General features: G+C 41.2%; 1 protein-coding gene across 4 annotated transcripts; it reads right to left on the bottom strand.

The window, feature by feature from the left end:
- Positions 1 to 476: 476 nt before the first annotated feature.
- On the bottom strand, positions 477 to 20,957 carry si:dkey-181m9.8 (E3 ubiquitin-protein ligase RNF31). 4 transcript variants are annotated; one of them, XM_014139206.2, is made up of 21 exons: positions 20,664 to 20,957; positions 19,719 to 19,809; positions 19,361 to 19,426; positions 19,073 to 19,242; positions 18,685 to 18,833; positions 15,660 to 15,736; positions 14,344 to 14,514; positions 14,091 to 14,195; positions 12,972 to 13,232; positions 12,618 to 12,709; positions 12,216 to 12,404; positions 11,687 to 11,872; positions 9,819 to 9,917; positions 9,466 to 9,555; positions 9,268 to 9,382; positions 8,839 to 8,957; positions 8,394 to 8,507; positions 3,790 to 3,856; positions 3,498 to 3,585; positions 3,168 to 3,336; positions 477 to 2,770 (listed from the first exon to the last, which is right to left on the bottom strand). In XM_014139206.2, the coding sequence occupies exons 1-21, from the start codon at positions 20,706 to 20,708 to the stop codon at positions 2,600 to 2,602; spliced, it is 2,634 nt and encodes an 877-aa protein (XP_013994681.2). In that variant the 5' UTR covers positions 20,709 to 20,957; the 3' UTR covers positions 477 to 2,599. The 4 variants fall into 4 exon arrangements, with proteins under 4 accessions (XP_013994681.2, XP_013994682.2, XP_013994683.2 ...); XM_014139207.2 differs by having other exon boundaries at positions 19,073 to 19,239; positions 20,664 to 20,956; XM_014139208.2 differs by lacking the exon at positions 19,719 to 19,809 and having other exon boundaries at positions 19,073 to 19,239; positions 20,664 to 20,858.
- Positions 20,958 to 21,401: the final 444 nt, after the last annotated feature.

Genomic DNA, 21,401 nt, shown 5'->3' with positions numbered 1-21,401 from the left:
TTCTGGGTTTTGACACAAAAATCAACTATACTAGTTCAGGCTCTGCTCTTGTCCCATCTTGATTACTGTCTGGTAATATGTTCAAAACAGAGCTGCACACCTTGCCCTTAGCTGCACATACAGAACTAACATCAACAACATGCACACCAGTCTTTCCTGGTTGACAAGAGATTAACTGCTTCTCTTTTAGTTATGAGAAGTACTACTGTAATGAAAATTCCAGATTGTCTGCATAATCAAATAACATTCAGCTCATACACCCATACATACCCCACAAGACATGCCACCAGTGGTTTCTTCACAGTCCCCAAGTCCAAAACGAACTCACGGCAACGCACAGTATAATACAGAGCCATGATCGCATGGAACTCCCTTCCATCTCCAATTACTCAAGCAAACAGAAAAAACTACCTTTAAAAAAATATGAAACAACATTTAATGGAATGGTGAAGACTGAGGACACACACAAATGTTTGTAGTGTTTGTACTATTATTTATTTTTGTATTTTAAATGAGTGTGACTGTCCTTGTCTATCAGTGTTTTTTGTGGACCCCAGATAGAATAGCTGCTGCTTTGGCAAAAGCAAATGGAGATCTGAATAAAATCAATAACAAGTTTACAACCCATTTCACCCACATCTTAATGTATTATACCTGTCGGCTTTAAGTTAAATGTTACATCAAGTTCCTTTCATTCAACAATATTTCAGTGTTAAAGTATTTAATAATTCACATGCTGGTCATAGCAAAAGAAACGTATGTCTCAAGAACTTCTCTAGTACAATACATTTTGAAAGTTTGTTTGAGATATCCTGAGAAGTGAGAACTACAGGACTACAACAAAAATAAAACTACTGCAGTACAGTGGCTATAGAAAGTACACACCCAAATTACACACTTTTCACTGTTGCCTTACAGCCTGGAATTTAGATTAGTTACTTATCATACATTTCCCACTGATCCTCACAGTGGGGTGTATACTGTCTATAGGGAGAGTACTGTTTATTTTATGTGAATAAAGTGCTTTTAAAAATATACTTTAAAAATATAAAACGCAACATGTAAAGTGTTGGTCTTATGTTTCATGAGCTGATCCCAGAAATGTTCAATTCGGACAAAAAGACAATTTCTCTCAAATTTTGTGCACAAATGTGTTTACATCCCTGTTAGTGAGAATTTCTAATTTGTCAAGATAATCCATCCACCCGAGGTGTGGCATATCAAGAAGCTGATTAAATGTGCAGTTTTGTCACAGATGTCTCAAGTTGAGGGAGCATGCAATTCACATGCTGACTGCAGGAATGACCACCAGAGATGAGGCCAGAGAATTAAATGTTAATTTCTCTAACATAAGCTGTCTCCAACGTTATTTTACAGAATTTGGCAGACAGCGTGTATAGTGTCATGTGGTCGAGCGGTTTGCTGTCAACGTTGTGAACAGAGTGCCCCATGGTGGTGGTGGGGTTATGGTATGGGCAGGCATATGCTATAGACAACGAACACAATTGCTTTTTAATCAATGGCAATTTGAACGCAGATATACCCTGATGAGATCCTGAGGCTCATTGTGGTGCCATTTTTCCGCCACCATTACCTCACGTTTCTGCATGATAATGCACAGTTCTTCCATGGCCTGCATACTCACCGAGCATGTTTGAGATGCTCTGGATTGACATGTACACAACAACGTGTTCCAGTTCCTGCCAATATCCAGAAACAGCCATTGAAGAGGAGCGAGACAGCCTGATCAACTCACACCAGATACCGAATGGTTTTCTGATCCACTCCCCCCCTTTTTTTTAACGGTATCTATGACCAACCGATGCATATCTGTATTCCCAGTCATGTGAAATCCATAGATTAGGAACTAACAAATGTATTTAAATTGACCTTATATGAACTAAGTCAATAGAATCTTTGATATTGTTGCATGTTGCGTTTATATTTTTGTAGCTACATGTTTATTAAGAATAAACGTCAAATAAATTACAATAACATGAAAACAAATAAAACCTTAATGTACCGGATCCGGTAGTTATTTCAAATCAAAAGTGCACTGCACTTTACGCTCGAGTCGACATCCACTGCGTTTACCGTGATCTCAATGCACTTTTGATTGAATCCTGGCCACAGCATAGCTAGATCTAGAGCAGCAGTGTGCAACACAGCTCCTCAAAGGACCAATTTACCTTGTCCCTGCCTTCTCTGGACTGTTTATAGCGCTATTTCTATGTCATTATTAGGCCAGTGTTACATAGCCATTATGACAAAGGGTTGAAGTTAAATATTACCCCTGGATCATGTTTATTAGGACACGCAACAACAAAAAATTGCAACGGAAAACAAATGTGTGTTTCTCATTGGACAAGACCGGGAAGTCCCTTACCCAGTTTCACTTAATTTAAAAATGTTTTCTCCCTACTTAACACAACCCTGGGTGACATTCACTAGGCACCAAACGGAAGAAAACGGACTGATGCAAGGAACCCGGCCTTATCCATTAAGAAACGCAATTTTTCGTAGCAAAACATGTAAAAGCATTTGCCATCATGTGCCCTAAGGAACCCAACCCAGGTGAGGCCAAGTATTTTACATCGACTTAGTCGTTGAGCAAGAGCATGGAAGCGTCATGGAAGCGCCTTGGTGTGTTTCTCTGATCAGAAGACCAGCGTGGTCCCGCAGGGCTCGATGAGGGTAGGGGGCAAAGGTCGTCTTTCACCTTCACAGGGGGTAGCTTGTTGTCCCTCAGGCTAACCTTCCTAGTCAGGGTCTGAGGGACCGGGAGAGGGGACACACACATAGCATTATGGCAGTGTTTCCCAGACCAGTTCTGGAATCAACCCAGCCCTAACTACTCCACGTATATGTTAAAATCCAGAACAAGCACACCTGATTATATTAGTCAACTAGCCTAATGATCAGTACGCCCTTCTTGAGTTGCATCCGTTGTGCTAGTGTTAAAAGAGAAAAAAGCTCTTTAAATAATACAGAATCTCCCAGGGACCAGCGAGCTATGGAAGCAAATTAACGCTTGGGAACTGACTAAATCAGTGTTACCAAAACCATATCAGGCCCTGGCCAGCATCAACCAAGGGACCCAGAGGATGAGAAACACTGTCCTATGACAGTGTAAAAAGCCTTGTGGGTAGTCTCCCCCTGCGGCTCACCTGTCTAAGGTGCTGTACATAGAGTGCGTCAGGATCCTGAAGGTTCTTCTGTGGAACAGGAATGTGCCACCGCTGTAACTCGGCCAACATCTCGGCCACATCGAACAGAACGGCTGGATCCGCGTGACTCCGGTTGATTAGCTCCACTAGACACTCTTTATAGTGTAAGCTGAGGAATCAAATTGAATCAAAATGTAACCCTTTTTACATCAGCAGTTGTCACAAAGTGCTTTACAGTAAACCAAGCCTTAGACCCCACAGAGTAGGTAGAAGCAGAAGCACAGTGGCCAGTAAAAAGTTCCTAGAAGGAAGAAACTTGGTGTCTCTTACACGCAGTAGCCACTGTACTCTGGGAGAGTTGGTATACCACAAGGCCCATCTCCACCCATCTCTCTGTGCTCCAGGACTGCACACACACCTGACACATGGGAATAGAAATGTTTCAAAAAGTAAGAGTAAGAGTAAATACATATGAAGCAGCAAAAATGTTGATGAACAAAATGATTACAAAAAGATGACGTGAAACAAGCTTCAATCAGAAGCAGACAGAAGCATTTAACTATTTCCGGTAGACTCTAACAATGATTTGTAAAGTAAAACCCCTTGTTGGCTTGTACTTTACCTTGGGAGTTTGTTCCTGTAGAGCCCTCTTTGGATTTGACCATGCCAGCGAGGGACACTCCGTAAAGCTGGAAAAGGGTGTATTGAATGTTTAGTTCGGATACATGATAAATTGCAATTCTCTTTCAGCACAAAGGTTAATGTTTTCTCTATCTTTCGTCAGAGATTATTATGGTAGATCGCATGATGGGTAAATATACAGTTGAAGTCGGAAGTTTACATACACCTTAGCCAAATACATTTAAACTCAGTTTTTCACAATTCCTGACATTTAAAACCTGTTGAGGACAGACGTTCCGCTAGCGGAATGCCTCGCCAATATCCAATGGTAGAGCGTGGCGCGAAATACAAAAAAACCGCAAAAATGCAATAATTTCAATTTCTCAAACATACGACTATTTTACACCATTTGAAAGATAAGACTCTCGTTAATCCAACCACATTGTCCGATTTCAAAAAGGCTTCACAGCGAAAGCAAAACAGATTATGTTAGGAGAGTACACAGCCAAAAATAATCACACAGCCATTTTCAAAGCAAACATATATGTAAAAAAACAACAACAAAAAAGACAGCTAAGTGCAGCACTAACCTTTGATGATCTTCAGCAGATGACACTCCTAGGACATTATGATATACAATACATGCATGTTGTGTTCAATCAAGTTCATATTTATATCAAAAACCAGCTTTTATACATTAGCATGTGATGCTCAGAACATGCATTTCCAGCCAAAACGTCCGGTGAATTTACTAAATTACTCATCATAAACGTTGACAAAATACATTTACAATTATTTTAAGAATTATAGATACAGAACTCCTTTATGCAATCGCTATGTCAGATTTTAAAATAGCTTTTCGGCGAAAGCACATTTTGCAATATTCTGAGTACATAGCTCAGCCATCACGGCTAGCTATTTTGACATCCGTCAAGTTCGAGGCTCACTAAACTCAGAATTAGTATTCGAAAAATTGTATTACCTTTGCTGTTCTTCGTCAGAATGCACTCCCAGGACTGCTACTTCCACAACAAATGTTGTTTTTGTTCCAAATAATCCATAGTTATGTCCAAATACGCCCAGACAAAAAAATTCAAAATGTTCCATTACCATACTTAGAAGCATGTCAAACGCTGTTTAAAATCAATTGTTATGCTATTTTTCTCGTAAAATAGCGATAATATTCCAACCGGACAATGCTGTATTCATTCAAAGAGGATAAGAAAAAATGGCGTGGTCTCGTGAACGCGCATCTCCAATCTCTTTGTCACCAGGCAGTCCACTGACAAACTGAGCTGCTATTATCTGCCCAGAGACAGGAGACGCCTCAATCCGGTTTCTGAAGGCTTTAGACAGCCAATGGAAGCCTTAGAAAGTGTCACGTAACCCCACAGATACTGTAGTTTCGATAGAGAAGCAAAAGGAGAACTACAAATTCACAGACAGGCCACTTCCTGCTTGGAATTTTCTCAGGTTTTTGCCTGCCATATGAGTTCTGTTATACTCACAGACACCATTCAAACAGTTTTAGAAACTTTAGAGTGTGTTCTATCCAAATCTACTAATGATATGCATATTCTAGTTTCTGGGCAAGAGTAGTAACCAGTTTTAAATCGGGTACGCTTTTTTTCATCCGGCCGTGAAAATACTGCCCCCTATCCCAAACAGGTTAATCCTAGTGTCATGACGTTGCCCTCTCTCTGGGAACAGGGAGCACAGTTGACCCCCTCCCCCTTGCACCATCCCCCTACCTACCTCTCCCTACCCAGGCCCTGTCAAGGCGGTCATAAATTCCAAAGGAAATGTCCTGCCTAACAGGCCCAGTTGAGACAGAGAGGGGTTTCATAGAGAGACAAGGAAATTCTTCCAACTCACAAAATTGGGGAACCGAACGACATTTATGTTCTGGAGAAGGTATAAAAGATCGGTGAAGAATCCAGCTACGAACTGGTCCGCTTGCAACAATTGTGTGATACTCAGAAGAGACAATATAGCCATATTACCATAAAACTGTTTATATAATAGCCTCAGCTATGGGACTTGCATCTAAATGGTTGTATAAAATGTATTAATAAGGATAAAGCTATTTGGAATACGTTGAGATGCTATGTACTGATGTTAATGTGATAGAATGTATTTCTGTTCAAAGCTTAAAATCAGTCATCGGCACGCCCCCCAGGGACACAGACAGGACCAGGCGTCATGTGACAAGCCTGTTCTATGTTCACGTATAAAACCCCCACCCTGATTTTCTTTCATCAGACCAGCTTACCTCAGAAGAGAGAGCCAAGGTTTGACCATCCAATTCCTCTACTGAAAGTTAACTATACCACGTGGTTAAACTTTTAGACGATCGAGACTGACAGAATAATAACAAGTCTTTGATATTAATTAATAGTCTGCAGCTAGAAATTATATCATTGAACTCGAAGACCGACGAAACATCCATTCTATAACGACATTAATGAATGTCGCTTTGAAAGATCCATTCTAACCGAGAGAGAGAGAACAGGACAAAAACTCTCCAACAAGGATCCTGACGACACACTGAGCGTAAATATATATTAATTGCAATTGTTCCCGAATGAGTGAGCGTTCATGTGCAAAGGTTTAGCATATCAATTGTTAATATTTATCAACTCTAGTGTCTTCTCAGCTGCCCTTTATGACCATTTGTTTAACAGGCCGCCATGCCTGTTTTGCCCACTAAGGCACATTCCTCTACCATTTCTTTGTAACGATAACTACTGTTTGTATGCTTTCTGTGAATTACTTAGTTTAGTAAATAAATGATTTTAAGACATTTGATGTATGGATGACTTTAGTAAAGGCGGGATTCGTGCAGATACAACAATTTACGACGTTTGGAATGAGACTGGACGTGAGGTAAAATACACCATAAGATAATCGGCCTATACTATAATATAATATATAATGCTATAATATAGGAAAGTTATTAGGAAAATTATAACTTTGTAATCTGAATATTTTCCTTGGTGCCCCGATCTCCTAGTTAATTACAGTTAAACGATTAATCAGTTTAATCGCGTGATAATAATTACAGGGAGTTAATTGATAAACATGTCTTCAGTTTAATGGTACCCAAAGACACGACACTAGTGAAAATTCCCTATCTTAGGTCAGTTAGGATCACCACTTCAGTTTAAGAATGTGAAATGTCAGAATAATAGTAGAGAGAATGATTTATTTCAGCTTTCATCACATTCCCAGTGGGTCAGAAGTTTACATACACTCAATTCGTATTTGGTAGCATTGCCTTTAAATTGTTTAACTTGGGTCAAACGTTTTGGGTAGCCTTCCACAAATTTTGGTCCATTCCTCCTGACAGAGCTGGTGCAACTGAGTCAGGTTTGTAGGCCTCCTTGCTCGCACACGCTCTTTCAGTCCTGCCCACAAATTTTCTATAGGATTGAGGTCAGGGCATTGTGATGGCCACTCCAATACCTTCACTTTGTTGTCCTTAAGCCATTTAGCCACAACTTTGGAAATATGCTTGGGGTCATTGTCCATTTGAAAGACCCATTTGCGACCAAGCTTTAACTTCCTGACTGATGTCTTGAGATGTTGCTTCAATATATTCACATAATTTTCCGTCCTCATGATCTATCTATTTTGTGAAGTGCACCAGTCACTTGTGCATTAAAGCACCCCCACAACATGATGCTGCCACCCTTGTGCTTCACGGTTGGGATGGTGTTCTTCGGCTCGCAAGCCTCCCCCTTTTTCCTCCAAACATAACGATGGTCATTATGGCCAAACAGCTCCATTTTGTCATCAGACCAGAGGACATTTCTCCAAAAAGTACTATCTTTGCCCCCATGTGCAGTTGCAAACCGTAGTCTGGCTTTTTTTAATGGTGGTTTTGGAGCAGTGGCTTCTTCCTTGCTGAGCGGCCTTTCAGGTTATGTCAATATAGGACTCGTTTTACTGTGGATATAGATACTTTTGTACCCGTTTCCTCCAGCATCTCCACAAGGTCCTTTGCTGTTGTTCTGGGATTTACTTTTCGCACCAAAGTACGTTCATCTCTAGCGGTATGACAGCTGTATGGTCCCATGGTGTTTATACTTGCATACTATTGTTTGTACAGATGAACGTGGTACCTTCAGGCATTTGAAAATTGCTCCCAAGGATGAACCAGACTTGTGGAGGTCTACAATTTGTTTTCTGAGGTCTTGGCTGATTTCTTTTGATTTTCCCATGATGTCAAGCAAAGAGGCACTGAGTTTGAAGGTAGACCTTGAAATACATCCACAGGTACACCCCCAATTGACTCAAATGATGTCAATTAGCCTCAGAAGCTATGACATCATTTTTTGGAATTTTCCAAGCGTTTAAAGGCACAGTCAACTTAGTGAATTTAAACTTCTGACCCACTGGAATTGTGATACAGTGGGTAGTTAAACAAGTTAAACAATTGTTGGAAAAATTACTTGTGTCATGCACAAAGTAGTGTCCTAACCGACTTGCCAAACCTATAGTTTGTTAACAAGAAATTTGTGGAGTGGTTGAAAAACGTTGTAATAACTCCAACCTAATTGTATATAAACTTCCGACTTCAACTGTAGGTAGTGTAGGATTTACCTGAAGCAGCCTGTGTAGTCTGGGCACGTTCCAGTCCCTCAGGTGGTACAGGCAGTCCCTGGGGTGGTGGGCATGTAACCCCTTGGACCCACACTCAGCCGAGAAGTCACACCCCTGAAGATGTAATTTATTAGAGGGATAGTACATTTTTTGAAGTTGTACCTTATTTTATCTAGAGTGTTGTTTCATCCAGACCGTTTAAATGTTGTTGCTTTTTAAATTGGTACGAATATTTATCTTACAGAGCGTGGCTTTAAGCATGTTATAGGATTGCATTTCCTAGTGTTCTGCTACTGATTTTGACTAGAGACCAGTGTGCCTGGGTTAAGAAAACTTATATACATAAGATAAAAGATTCAAATAATACAACTTAAATCTACTTTGACTGGAATTCTCCTTTAAATTAATGCTAAAGTGTCAGCTCAGATTCAACTAGGAGACTTACCGCGCCTAATTTGAAGGGCCTATTACAGCCGCCACAGAACTCGTGCTGGCATTGGGTGCATTTGAAATGGAGACATCCTCCCTTGGAAAGGTAGAACACAAACTTGCATTTTGGACATTCTGAAATGAGACAAATAATATATCCAGTTAAATGTCTTTCTCACCAAGACATACATTCAAAATATTGCATGTGTCTCATCCAATTTTGATTCGGGGACATAAGATGTTTAATCTGAACATTAAAAAAAGACTACATAACACTGTTATAATAATAATACAAAAATATGGCTTTAATCGTAACAACTCAATTACACTGTCATGACACAAACTGTTATTCAGATAGGCTAACAGCTAGCAGACCTATACAACGGTGTGCATCATAAACCGAGGGTTCAAATAAACAAAATAACGAAAGTAGGTGTGTGTGTACCTATTTTATTCCTGCTGAGGAGATTCTCCAGTTTTGCGGTCTGGTACTCTGGGTTATTGTGGAGTTGCCACTCTCTGAACTTCTCACAGGAAAGACCCTGGTGTTGTGGAGCCCACTGGTGTACCGAAAAGTTGTTAGAAGGTAGATACAAGGCTTTCCAACAATTTGTATGTGAGTGTACATGAATAAATTACTTACTGCAGTCTTGCATTGGGAGCAGGTGCTCTTCCTACAACTAGGACAGTCCATTCTCAGCTGGTCAGCCTCATGTAGAAGGCCAAAGGAGCACTAGAACATTGCACACAAACTGACATTCATAAGCACCTAGAACAAAGCCACTGTCTAAAGCTGCAACTTCACCAACATGTCTTATCTAGTGGGGTATTGAAGCTTAGATCGCAGGGTTTTGAATTTAAGGGGAGGGAACGAGGGTGAAAGAAAGACGAGGAGAATGAGAGAGAGATGCTATTAAAAACACAGAGGTGGAGACAAAGAAGAAGAGAGACGAAGAGACAAGCAGGAGAACCAGAAAGATGAGTCAGATGTCTTACGTGGGCACACCAGCGGAAGTTGGGCATCTCCTGCAAGGCTCGGTCTCTCAGCTTCCTCTGGAACAACTCGTGGATCTGAGGATCTAGGTAGTGCCTGATCTGGCAAGAGAAAACAATGTAGACAGGAGGGATGTTAAACTGTAAATTCCTCTAGCCTTTCAGCACCAGTTTCCCGGACCCAGATTAAGCCAACTCCTGGGCGAAAAGGGATTTATGCTCTATGGCAGGGGTATTCAACTGGGGCTACGTGGCCCCATAGGTGAAAAATTATATTTGTATTTGAAAGGTTTTATGAATATTGCTAGCAAAATATTTCTTTTTTTATTACATACCTACAGTAGAAAAGAGGAGACCATCTTCTTTCTAATGATGCCAACTTTATTTCTCAACTCCTAGTATTGAGCAAATTACACTCATTGGAACCAATTACACTCACTGGAGTATGTGACATAGGCTTTGTAAAAGCAGTCGTGAATAGGCTACCAGTGCAAGAACTGCTGCTGGTTAGCTTTATTGACTTGGACAGTTAAACAGCTGCTCTGAGCAAAAATGTGTTTGGCGTTACCTTTTTCTAGCTAATAGGTTATGTTAGAGTTCACACTTTCTCTTCCAATTCTAATGTGGAGAGGTCAAAAGAGTTTAACACTATCTACCAAATCTATTAAATTTTTTTTGATTACTTCTCCTTGACATTATAATTCACCCGATAAGACAATTATTTTCTCCCTAACGTATGATGGGGGTCCCTGGATCACCGGTTTGCCTGGGCAAGAAAAGATTGAAGACCCCTGCTCTATGGAGAACCTCCCTTGAATGTGCTTTTTAGTCCAGGTTTAGCAGCGTCTGAGAAACCGAACCTGAGACTGGTGCATCTCTCTCCATGAATGCGCTCACTGGCTCCTGCAAATCCGTGAGCACGCATTGTTTCATTGTGTGGATTGTTTGCCCTTTGTTAAACGTTTATCAATTCCCCACAATATATCAAATCTAGCACCAGTAGTAAATGTAGGCTACCGTGACTCATCACCATGTCCCAGTAAACTAGAATGCTTGGTTACAGTAATTTCTGTTCAGTTTAAAAATATATATTATTAGATTCATACCATTCTCATTCTTGAAGTGGATTTGTTGTTTGGAGAGCTCACAAACTATGCTACACCAAAGAGGAATAAACTTTGTGTTATTTCCATTGCATTAACCAGTTCTGTCAATTTCTTTATTGTCTTCTTTGGAGCACATGTTTGGTTTCTCCGTCTTGTGTAATGTGTGAACAGAAGTATCTGGCCTGCGTTCCAGGATAGGTATGGCTTATTTAGGTGCCTGTTTGGGTTACGTTCTTGATCAGCTTGATTTAGGTTAATCAATGGGGAGGCTACATCTGAGCCTAGTAGACTCCACCTGTGCTTTTCTAGTTAAGACAGGTTTTGCATGATAGGAGGCTTTTTCTTTTTGAATATTGACATTTAGAAGTCAGAAGATTGTAAATATATCAACTTGTCAATGTATCACCGTCATCAACAGCGCAGTGTAAATAAAGCCAACACCCATTTGCACCTCTACCTGCCTGCCTCCTGAATAATTTGTCCTTACAACTGTTACAAAGTACCTATTTTACAGAAGACAAAATTATATTAAAATTATTTGCAGTAGACGTAGGAGATGGCAGCTAGCTATTTGGAGCCAGTTTAGCATTGCTCTAAATGACATCCCCTTCCACTAACGAAACCGAATGTTAATGGAATTTTTAACCAAACATTTCAACTGAAACAGAGCTAGGTAGAAAGGTCCACCCTGTCTATACAGTGGTAGGGTCTGAACACTACATCAAAGCAATGTCTACTACTACCGGGAAGCTACTGGCGCCTGACCTGTGTGTCCAGAAGGCTGAAGTAGTCCAAGGCCTCCTCCACGCCTCCCTGGCTCTGATGCATGTCGGGCTGGCCACACAGGGGACACACCACATGGACGATGCTCTTCTCCTTGATGGCCTGGGAGAAGTAGGCCTTGAAGCAGCTCTCGCAGAAGGCACACGGGCAATGGGTCATAGTGATGATCTGTAGAGGGACACGGAGTGAGAGAGAAAGATCGAGAGGGGTGGAGCACGATAGAGACATTTTACTCTTCTAAACCTCGTAGTGCGCTAAAACCTTGTTCCCACACAAACTCTGGTGGAATGTCTTGCAGCATGCCTTTACATTTTTTTTGCATGAGTGGGTAGATATCAAGTAAACAGCGATGTAATCGTGAGCTGCCATACTCAAATAAAGACTGCAGGAGACTAGGGCAACCCTACTTTAACCTGCCCAACAATAGTGGACCAGTGATTACTTCAAAGAAGGCAGGCAAGGAAGGATCCATGTTGACAGTATTTGAATTGGGTCCCAGTCTCTCACCCACCTTGCTGAAGGACACCTGCTCGCGGCAGATGGGGCATTCATGGGACAGGTACTTGAGGGCCGAGGGAAGGTCCCGGCACGACTGCACCGCCTCCTCCACGTCGGCCTGACTGAAGCTCCGCCCCTCAAGTGACAGCAGGCTATGGAAGATGGCCGCCTTGTCGCTGGAGACGCCGGGCGGCACCGCAATCTAACGAAAGAGAATTGCATATGTATGAAGAGTGTAGAGTAGTACTTTAGAGTCTACTGTTGAAACAGAAGTTGCTCTTTTTGCAGTCTTTATTTTTTTATCATGGAAGGCCCACACTTATACAATATGCACACAAACCCTGGCGCACACATGGACAGAGACACATGCACACAGAAAAAGAAAAACCTGGTTGGGGGTTAAGCCCACTCTTACCTGAGCACTGTTGACCCTCTTGAGCTGTATACGGAAAGGCCGCTCATTCACAGTAAAGATTCGGTCTGCCTGTAAGAGCACCTGCTCTGCATCTGAAAGCAGATCCAAAATAATACAAAAACAATTTATCATTAGTGCCTTCTTGTTTCAGTCTATTTTCTTCCATTTGGTGCCTAATGAAAATCACCCTGATGTACTGTATATACACTCTCCCATACCAGGTGCATAATATACATTAAAAAAAATTCTACAATGTAGATTTTCAGGCTGTAACTCCATGGTAGTGTGTGCATGTTACCCCTTCACATCTACAGTATATGCTCTCTCTTATCCCCCAACCCCTTTCTCACTCACCTCTGGGACTGCGGAAGCTGACCAGGGCCTGGTCAGGCTGGGTCGGAGGGTAAGGGTAGGTCACATCCAGCACCTCTCCCCCACCGTTGCTCCTGCGCTGGAAGTAGAGGGTGAGCTTGTTCTTCACACGGCTGGGGGACTGGTCCGGTGGCAGCCGGCTCACCAGGATACGATGCTGGTTGTCCACTAGGGGCATGACTGCAGTGGGGATTGGGGGGTAGTCACCACCACCTCGATCACCTCTATCGCCTTGCGTCTGTCCTGAGGAGCGAAAGTCGGTGGGCAGTTATTCACAAATTAATGGGAAAGATAAGTGCCATTTCATTTAATTATTTTATTCAGTGCCCTGCAAGGGCCGAAACACTTCTGATTTTCATTCTGTGTAGACAAGTAACAAGTGTACTCTGTATGTATGTGTACAACATGTCGCAAATGTGTTATCTCAACTGAGTTTGAGTCAGTGGAGAGAATACATTGAAACTAAAACAAATTCACTGAGCAAATTTTTGGTCTGGAGTGGAAACTTTGAGCATTCACAATGAACACTGAGGCTGTACCCGCTTTATGTTTTAGCCAGTCTACAAGTTTATTTTGAGCATAACATCTCCACTCTGTCAGAGTGGCTTACCAACAAAACCAATGGAGCAAATGCATCCCAAAACATTTTCACATGGAAATAGCTATTGATTCCTATGATCCAGCCTATAGTAGCCAATATATGGTGCTCAATGTAGGACTTAAAAACATTAAAAAGCTTAATGTTAAGCCCTGCATAAAGGGCTTTTTAAAAGGTCAAACACAATGGGCCAAATGGGTAGCCTACATTTCATTCACCTATCTGACTATTGGCTTCTTAGCATAGTCAAGTCTCAAAATACAGCACTGCCCCTTTAAGACAGACTAAATTCAATCACAAATCCCACATTAAAGGGAAAAGTTGATTTGATTAAAAAAAAAAAAAAAAGAATATTGACTGTAGGTGAATTGCTACACTCTGGTGTAGCTGAATACCTCAATATCTCTTGGTGAGCCGGCTGCCACCGGACCAGTCCCCCAGCCATGTGAATCAAACCTCAATTCAAATTTTTTAACACTTTAGGGATTCAGTTTTCCACTCACCTCGTTCTTTAGTACCAAGCTGGTACACATTGACAACATTTTCCAGGTGTAGGCTCTTGAATAGGTTGTTTATGTCCTCAGAACTAACAGGAGTGTTATTTGGCGCTGTGGAATGAGAAAATGAAATGGCAGATAATCAAAGCTCAAATATCAAGGCACAAAATACATTTCATTATGTATCACAATGCGATCAATACAAAAACTTTAAATATACACTGTACACAGCCCCAAATGTTTATATACTGGGTCCTACCAGAGGCAGTAGTGATGAAGGGGTTGGTGGAGGAGTAGGGAAACTGGACTCCCCCTGGTACTCCAAAGTCTATCCCCATATCCAGTAGCTCCTCTGTGTAGGACCGCCTCACACCAGTCGCAGACTCTCTGAGAGGCCCCGATTGGCTGGACTTTAAACTCTTGGGCGGAACTAGGAGAATTGATAATACACTGTTAGTGAGGAAATGAAAGCAAAAGGTTGACAATTTACTAGAAGTTGTTATAAATTAGGGTGAAGGAAGTGCAATGAGAAGGAGTGGGATGAAAGGAGAAGTGGGTTGGCCGATTAGCTATCGATTGTGTACAGGGCCTAAAATTAACAACCGCCACCTGCCAAATGCAGGTAGATTTTGGCATTGGCGGGTTAGATGTCCATTTCACCAGCCACATTGGTGGGTGGTCAGGGCTCCACAGTGCGAGCATTTCACTCACATTTGTGGAAAACAAATTGTTAGGTATAATCACATTTAATAGTAAAATAAATGCTGCAGTAGCTGTTTTCAAAGTATTTCTGCTGTTTTGTTTCGTAGCACAACATAACTATGAATCCTATATAGCCAATTCCACTTTGCGCTGCAACACTGCCTGGCTGGGGGCTGTGCGCACATAAAGAGCAGAGTGAAACATACATTTTAAGAAATGCTGCGCAGAGGAATAAAAGTTGGTCTAATTTACTTCAAACGAAAGTCTACTGAAATCAGACTTTGTCCTTGTTTCTTGGCTATTTATATTGTTTTGTTCACAAGGTAGGTTGTTTTTCTGTTTGAGTTTCAACAGCTAGGGAAGACTAGACAAGCCTCTACTAGTCAGACTCAATCACACAGGCACAAACATGACGAGTCATGCTACCACGGTAACCTCCCACCCATGAAGGGGCAGGTGAACATTTTTGTCTCATCTATGATATTTTGGTTAAAAAAATGAAATGAAACAATATACCACATTAGTTCTTACTAGTAATACATTTATTGTTTTAGAAACATTACAAAAAATGCTCATCTGTTTATTTTTTGTGTTTTGTTGGTGTAATTTCAGCGGTAAGTTGTTTTCGGGGGGAAATCTACCTGCCACAGTGGCTGGTGGACCAAAAAGTTAATGTTATGCCCTGATTGTGTAGATACAGATTACCTTTTCCATTTATTTTAGATTGTGGCAGATAGCTGGCTCTACAAAACAGATGGCCAGGGATGTGGACTCATCTTGACATTAGACCACTAAGTTTGAAAACATCTAACAAACTTTAAAAAGCAGGGAATGCATTTCTAAGATACGGTACAGAGTTCGGAGAACACCCACCTATTTCTCTAGGTAGTGGCGTGGGGGACATTGAGGAGCGCCTGGCTCTCGGGGTAGAGCTGCTTGGTTGAGACCAGCTAAGGAGGGAGACACAGTACAATAGAAACTCAAAGCATGAAGAGTTACTAACAACTGAAAATGAAACAATATTTCGCTTTAACAAAAAAGGCTTAAACAATCCACATTTATTTTAGATTTTAGATTCTTCAAAGTAAGAAGAATTTTGCCTTTGCCTTGATGACAGCTTTGCACACTCTTGACATTGTCTCAGCCAGCTTCATGAGCTAGTACCTGAACTGCATTTCAATTAACAGGTGTGCCTTGTTAAAAGTTAATTTGTGGAATTTCTTTCCTTCTTAATGCGTTTGAACCAATCAGTTGTGTCGTGAAAAGGTAGGGGTGGTATACAGAAGATAGCCCTATTTGGTAAAAGACCAAATCCATATTATGGCAACAACAGCTCAAATTAGCAAAGAGAAACGACAGTCCATCATTACTTTAAGACATGAAGGTCAGTCAATCCAGAAAATTGAACGTTTTTTAAACCATCAAGCGCTATGATGAAACTGCCTCTCATGAGGATCGCCACAGGAAAGGAAGACCCAGAGTTACCTCTGCTGCAGAGGATGGATAGGTTCGTTAGAGTTACCAGCCTCAGAAATTGCAGCCAAAAAAAATTTTTTCACAGAGATCAAGTAATTGACATCTCAACATCAACTGTTCAGAGGAGACCTCGTGAATCAAGCCTTCATGGTCAAACTGCTGCAAAGAAACCAAAACTAAAGGACACCAATAAGAAGAAGAGATTTTCCTGGGCCAAGAAACACGAGCAATGGACATTAGACCAGTGGAAATCTATCCTTTGGTCTGATAAGTCCAAATGAGATGTTTGGTTCCAACCGCTGTGTCTTTGTGAGATGCAGAGAAGGTGAACGGATGATCTCCACATGCGTAGTTCCCACCATGAAGCATGGAGGAGGTGTGATGGTCCTTTTCTGGTGACACCGTCTGTGATTTATTTAGAATTCAAGGCACATGGCTACCACAGCAATACGCCATCCCATCTGGGACTATCATCTGTTTTTCAACAGGACAACGACCCAACACACTTCCAGCCTGTGTTAGGGCTATTTGACCAAGAAGGAGAGTGATGAGTGCTGCATCAGATGACCTGGCCTCCACAATCACCCGACCTCAACCCAATTGAGATGGTTTGGGATGAGTTGGGCCGCAGAGTGAAGGAAAAGCAGCCAACAAGTGCTCAGAATTTGGGAACTCCTTCAAGACTGTTGGAAAAGCATTCCAGGTGAAGCTGGTTGAGAGAATGCCAAGAGTGTGCAAAGCATCAAGGCAAAAAGGTGGCTAGCTTGAAGAAAATATATTTAGATGTTCAACACTTTTTTGGTTACTACATGACTCAATAAGTGTTAGTTTTGATGTCTTCACTATTATTCTAGAAAATAGTAAAAATAAAGAAAAACCCTTGAATGTGTAAGTGTCTTAACTTTTGACTGGTACTGTATACAGTGGCAAGAAAAAGTGTGTGAACCCTTCGGAAATACCTGGATTTCTGCATCAATTGGTCATAACATTTTATCTGATCTTCATCTAGGTCACAACAAACACAGTCTGCTTAAACTAATAACAATTATACATGGTGTGTCTTTATTGAACACACCGTGTAAACATTTACAGTCCATGGTGGGAAAAGTATGTGAACGCTTGGATTTAATAACTGGTTGACCCTACTTTGGCAGCAATAACCTTAATCAAACGTTTTCTGTAGTTGCGGATCAGACCTGCACAACGGTCAGGAGGAATTTTGGAACATTCATCTTTACAAAACTGTTTCAGTTCAGCAATATTATTGGGATGTTGGTGTGAACTGCTCTCTTGAGGTCATGCCACAACACCTCAAATCGGGTTGAGGACAGGACTCCGACTGGGCCACTCCAGAAGGTGTATTTTCTTCTGTTGAAGCCATTCTGTTGTTGATTTTACTTCTGTGTTGTTGTCCTGTTGCATCACCAAACTTCTGTTGAGCTTAAATTGGCAGACAGCCTTACATTCTCCTGCAAAATGTCTTGCTAAACTTGGGAATTCATTTTCCCATCGACGACAGCAAGCTGTCCAGGCCCTGAGGCAGCAAAGCAGCCCCAAACCCAATCCAAATCCCAAACAAAATCCCTCCACCATACTTTACAGTTGAGATGAGGTTGGTGTGCTGTGCCTTTTTCTTCTCCACATAGTGTTGTGTGTTCCTTCCAAACAACTCAACTGTAGTTTCATCTGTCCACAGAATATTTTGGAACATCCAGGTGCACTTTTGCAAACTTCAGATGGGCAAGCAATGTTTTTTTTTGGACAGCAATGACTTCTTCCGTGGTGTCCTCCCATGAACACCATTCTTGTTTAGTGTTTTATGTATCGTAGACTCGTCAACAGAGATGTTAGCATGTTCCAGAGATTTCTGTGTTGAACCTTCTCCATTTATAGACAAAATGTCTTACCGTGGACTGATGAATATTGAGGCTTTAAAATAGTTTTGTAACCCTTTCCAGCTTTATGCAAGTCAACAATTCTTAATCTTAGGTCTTCTGAGATCTCTTTTGTTCGAGGTATGGTTCATATCAGGCAATGCTTACTGTGAATATCAAACTCAAATTGTGAGTTTTTTTATAGGGCAAGGCAGGTCTAACCAACATCTCCAATCTCATCTCATTGATTGGACTCCAGGTCAGCTGACTCTTGACTCCAATTAGCTTTGGAGAAGTCATTAGCCTAGGGGTTCACATACTTTTTCCAACCTACACTGTGAATGTGTAAATTATGTATTCAATATAGACAATAATTTGTGTGTTATTAGTTTAAGCACACTATGTCTATTGTTGTGACTTAGATGAAGATCAGGTCAAATTTGATGACCAATTTATGCAGAAATCCAGGTTATTCCAAAGGGTTTGCATACTTTTTCTTGCCACTGTATGTCTATTATTTCAAGGAATGAGCACACTTCTCAATTTACCTGCCAGGGTCCGAAGACTCTGCATGTGCACTGGAGTGTGCTGCAGTTGGTAGCATCTGAACTCTGATTGGGTGCATGGCGAAGAGGGGCGTTTCCTTTTGAAATGCAGACCTCATTTCTGAGACGAGCAATGACAGGTTGGCCAGCCCCTGCCAATCAAAAGGTAGACGCAGTTCAAACAAACTAGAAAAGTAGATTGATTATGATGGTACTAAAGTACCACCCCTCTTCATGCCACTCCACCCATGCATGCTACACACACATACAGTCTCTCTCTCTCTCCATTTTCTAACCACTAGTCTAACATCTCTTCTAATAATAAAAATATATCAACAAAACATTCACCAAGCACTATCAAAATCACATTGTTGCATTGTTGTCGACTTACGCTCTTCCAGTTGTTGAGGCAGTCGAGGAGCACCTGCCCACTGGCCTCCACATATGGGCACCTGGGGTTGATCAACATGGAGATGGAGGGACACACGTAGCACCTCGGCCGGCTCTGGGGGTGAGTCTCGTGGAGCCAGATGCCCACTGGGATATTATATGTGTTACCTGCTTGGAGGACAAATTATTTCCATGGGTCACTTCAATAAGAACTTACATAGGGAATGGTGAAAATGTTATCAATGTGGCAAGGTACGAAAACTAGTTATTATTATGATAGTGTGCTTACCGTCATGTGGAACTGGAATAGTACCAGCCAAATAAACTAACTTCTTCTTTTCCTTATTGGGGAAACCTGTAGTTGAAGCATAAATATCATGTTAGCATTCTGCATAATTTAAGGCAGACCCAGGGCACTCAAGCTGGTCTGGTCCAGAAACAACCCTAGAGTGCAAAACAACAATCTGCCCATACATCTTTGCTTAGCACAGCAAACCTATCTAATCCACTTCGCTGGTGACCTATGGTGTCATGACCACTAGAAAAATAGTGACACCAACGACACACCTAACAGTGACACAGGATCAATATAAGTTAGGTTAAATAAAAGAGAAGTGATGATACAGATTTATAAGCTGTGAACTTACAGTAGAAGTCCACATACATACGTAGGTCTCCATAAGTCGCTGTAACATTCTTGATATCACTGATAACCTCAACAGGGAAGCTGTATTTACACTGAAAAGAATGTAAAGAGAGAGGGGGAGGGAACATGTAATCAATATTGGCACACTAGCCATTATCTTTTCAGTGTGTAGTAGACAAAACAATGATCGACTCAATGCACTCTTGTCCAGTTATTTTAGACATCAAGAGGCATGTGGATTTGTTTACTGACTGCAGTACTGTTTAGGCACTTCAAAGCCGAGTGTGGCATTCCAATTATTGGTTAGTTAGCTAGCTACTTCATCCAAATATGATCTATATATTCGCCTCTTCCTCTCTGCATCACCCCACGTTGACAGTACCGAGTACAAGAAACAATGACATTGTAAACCATTTTTCAAAAGTCAGAACAATCAAGAGGCAAAGTACAGCTGTAAACCATTGGGAGTGGCTAACAAACTGTTCCATGGCTTGAAAACCAAGCATTTGCTTGCAAGCTAGCTAGTCAAACTGTGTTGTCAGTGAAGGGTAGCTATCAAGCTACCAACGTTTGCTAGCAATGGCTGGATAGTTGCACCTGTTCATTATAGTAACTAGCTGGCAACTCTTCAATTTAAACACGATAGCAATTGTTTAAGCTAGGCTAGCTACCTATTCCTGAAAGTGCAGCCTCAGATAAATGCATAGCTGGCTAACTAGCTAACTTAGCTAGTTAAATACCTTGTCACAAAGTAAAGCTAGTTAGCTAATGTTAGTAGTTAGCTAACTTTTGCTTAGCCCTACAACGGTGGTCCTATGTAGTTTGTCAGAGATATGAGTATATTTGCTTACGTTAGTGTTATAGTTAGCATATATAGCTAATTACAGTAGCTAGCTATCAAGATAACCCAGCTAGCCTAGTTTCTGAATGTTGTTTATCTTCTTACCTCGGTCAGTGTTTCATATTCAAGGACTGCTGGGACCCTCGGCATCTTTTATAATTTAACCTTTCAATCTTATGTGGAATTATGAATCAACATTCAAAACTATCTATGACAACATCATCTGACATTCCCGACAGCTGCATTGAAAAACACTAGGAACTGGGAATTTGGACATCTCCGACTTCAGTCCGTTCAAACAACTGGGAACTGAGAAAAAAATCGAGTTTCCGATTTGGAAAAATCGATTTGAAGTCATCCAACGCGGAATTCCAACTCGGGGCTCATCTTCTTCTTCGATGAGGCGGTTGGCATCCAATACATGTTGCATTACCGCCACCAACTAGACTGGAGTATAATTCCCTTTTTCTTTGCTTGAAAAAAATTATAATAATAAAAAATAATAAATAAATACTTCAATTACTCTACCATCTAACACTACACTCACAAAAAAATATATATCAAAAACATACTCCACTATTTAAATCTATTTCGTCGTACTTCAGGCCAACAGCCTGAAGGACACCACACCATGCAACTCTTCTGATGTTAGGTTTTGCACACCCAAATACCTCTCTGCAGCTGCCACCACAACCTCTATTTGCTGTGACTTATGTTCCATCCCTAAGTACAGTTGATAACCATTGCTAGAAATGCCAAAAATGCAATCTTACTGAAACATATATCACTTGTTGGTGTATCCCTCTGTACTGGTACAGATCTACTACTCACACCACTTATCTC

Source organism: Salmo salar, chromosome ssa14 (genome assembly GCF_905237065.1).
Source record: "Salmo salar chromosome ssa14, Ssal_v3.1, whole genome shotgun sequence".
NCBI lineage: Eukaryota > Metazoa > Chordata > Actinopteri > Salmoniformes > Salmonidae > Salmo > Salmo salar.
Note: the sequence above shows the minus strand (reverse complement) of the source record. Positions and strands in the feature narration are given on the sequence as shown.

Excerpts from the sequence above, each read along its gene's own strand:
- si:dkey-181m9.8 (XM_014139206.2), bottom strand. The coding sequence starts at position 20,708 with ATGCCGAGGGTCCCAGCAGTCCTTGAATATGAAACACTGACCGAG. Across the intron at positions 14,515-15,659 it reads GCCACTACCTAGAGAAATAG|TTCCGCCCAAGAGTTTAAAG; the intron begins GTGGGTGTTCTC and ends CAATTCTCCTAG. Across the intron at positions 3,857-8,393 it reads GACTACACAGGCTGCTTCAG|CTTTACGGAGTGTCCCTCGC; the intron begins GTAAATCCTACA and ends ACCCTTTTCCAG.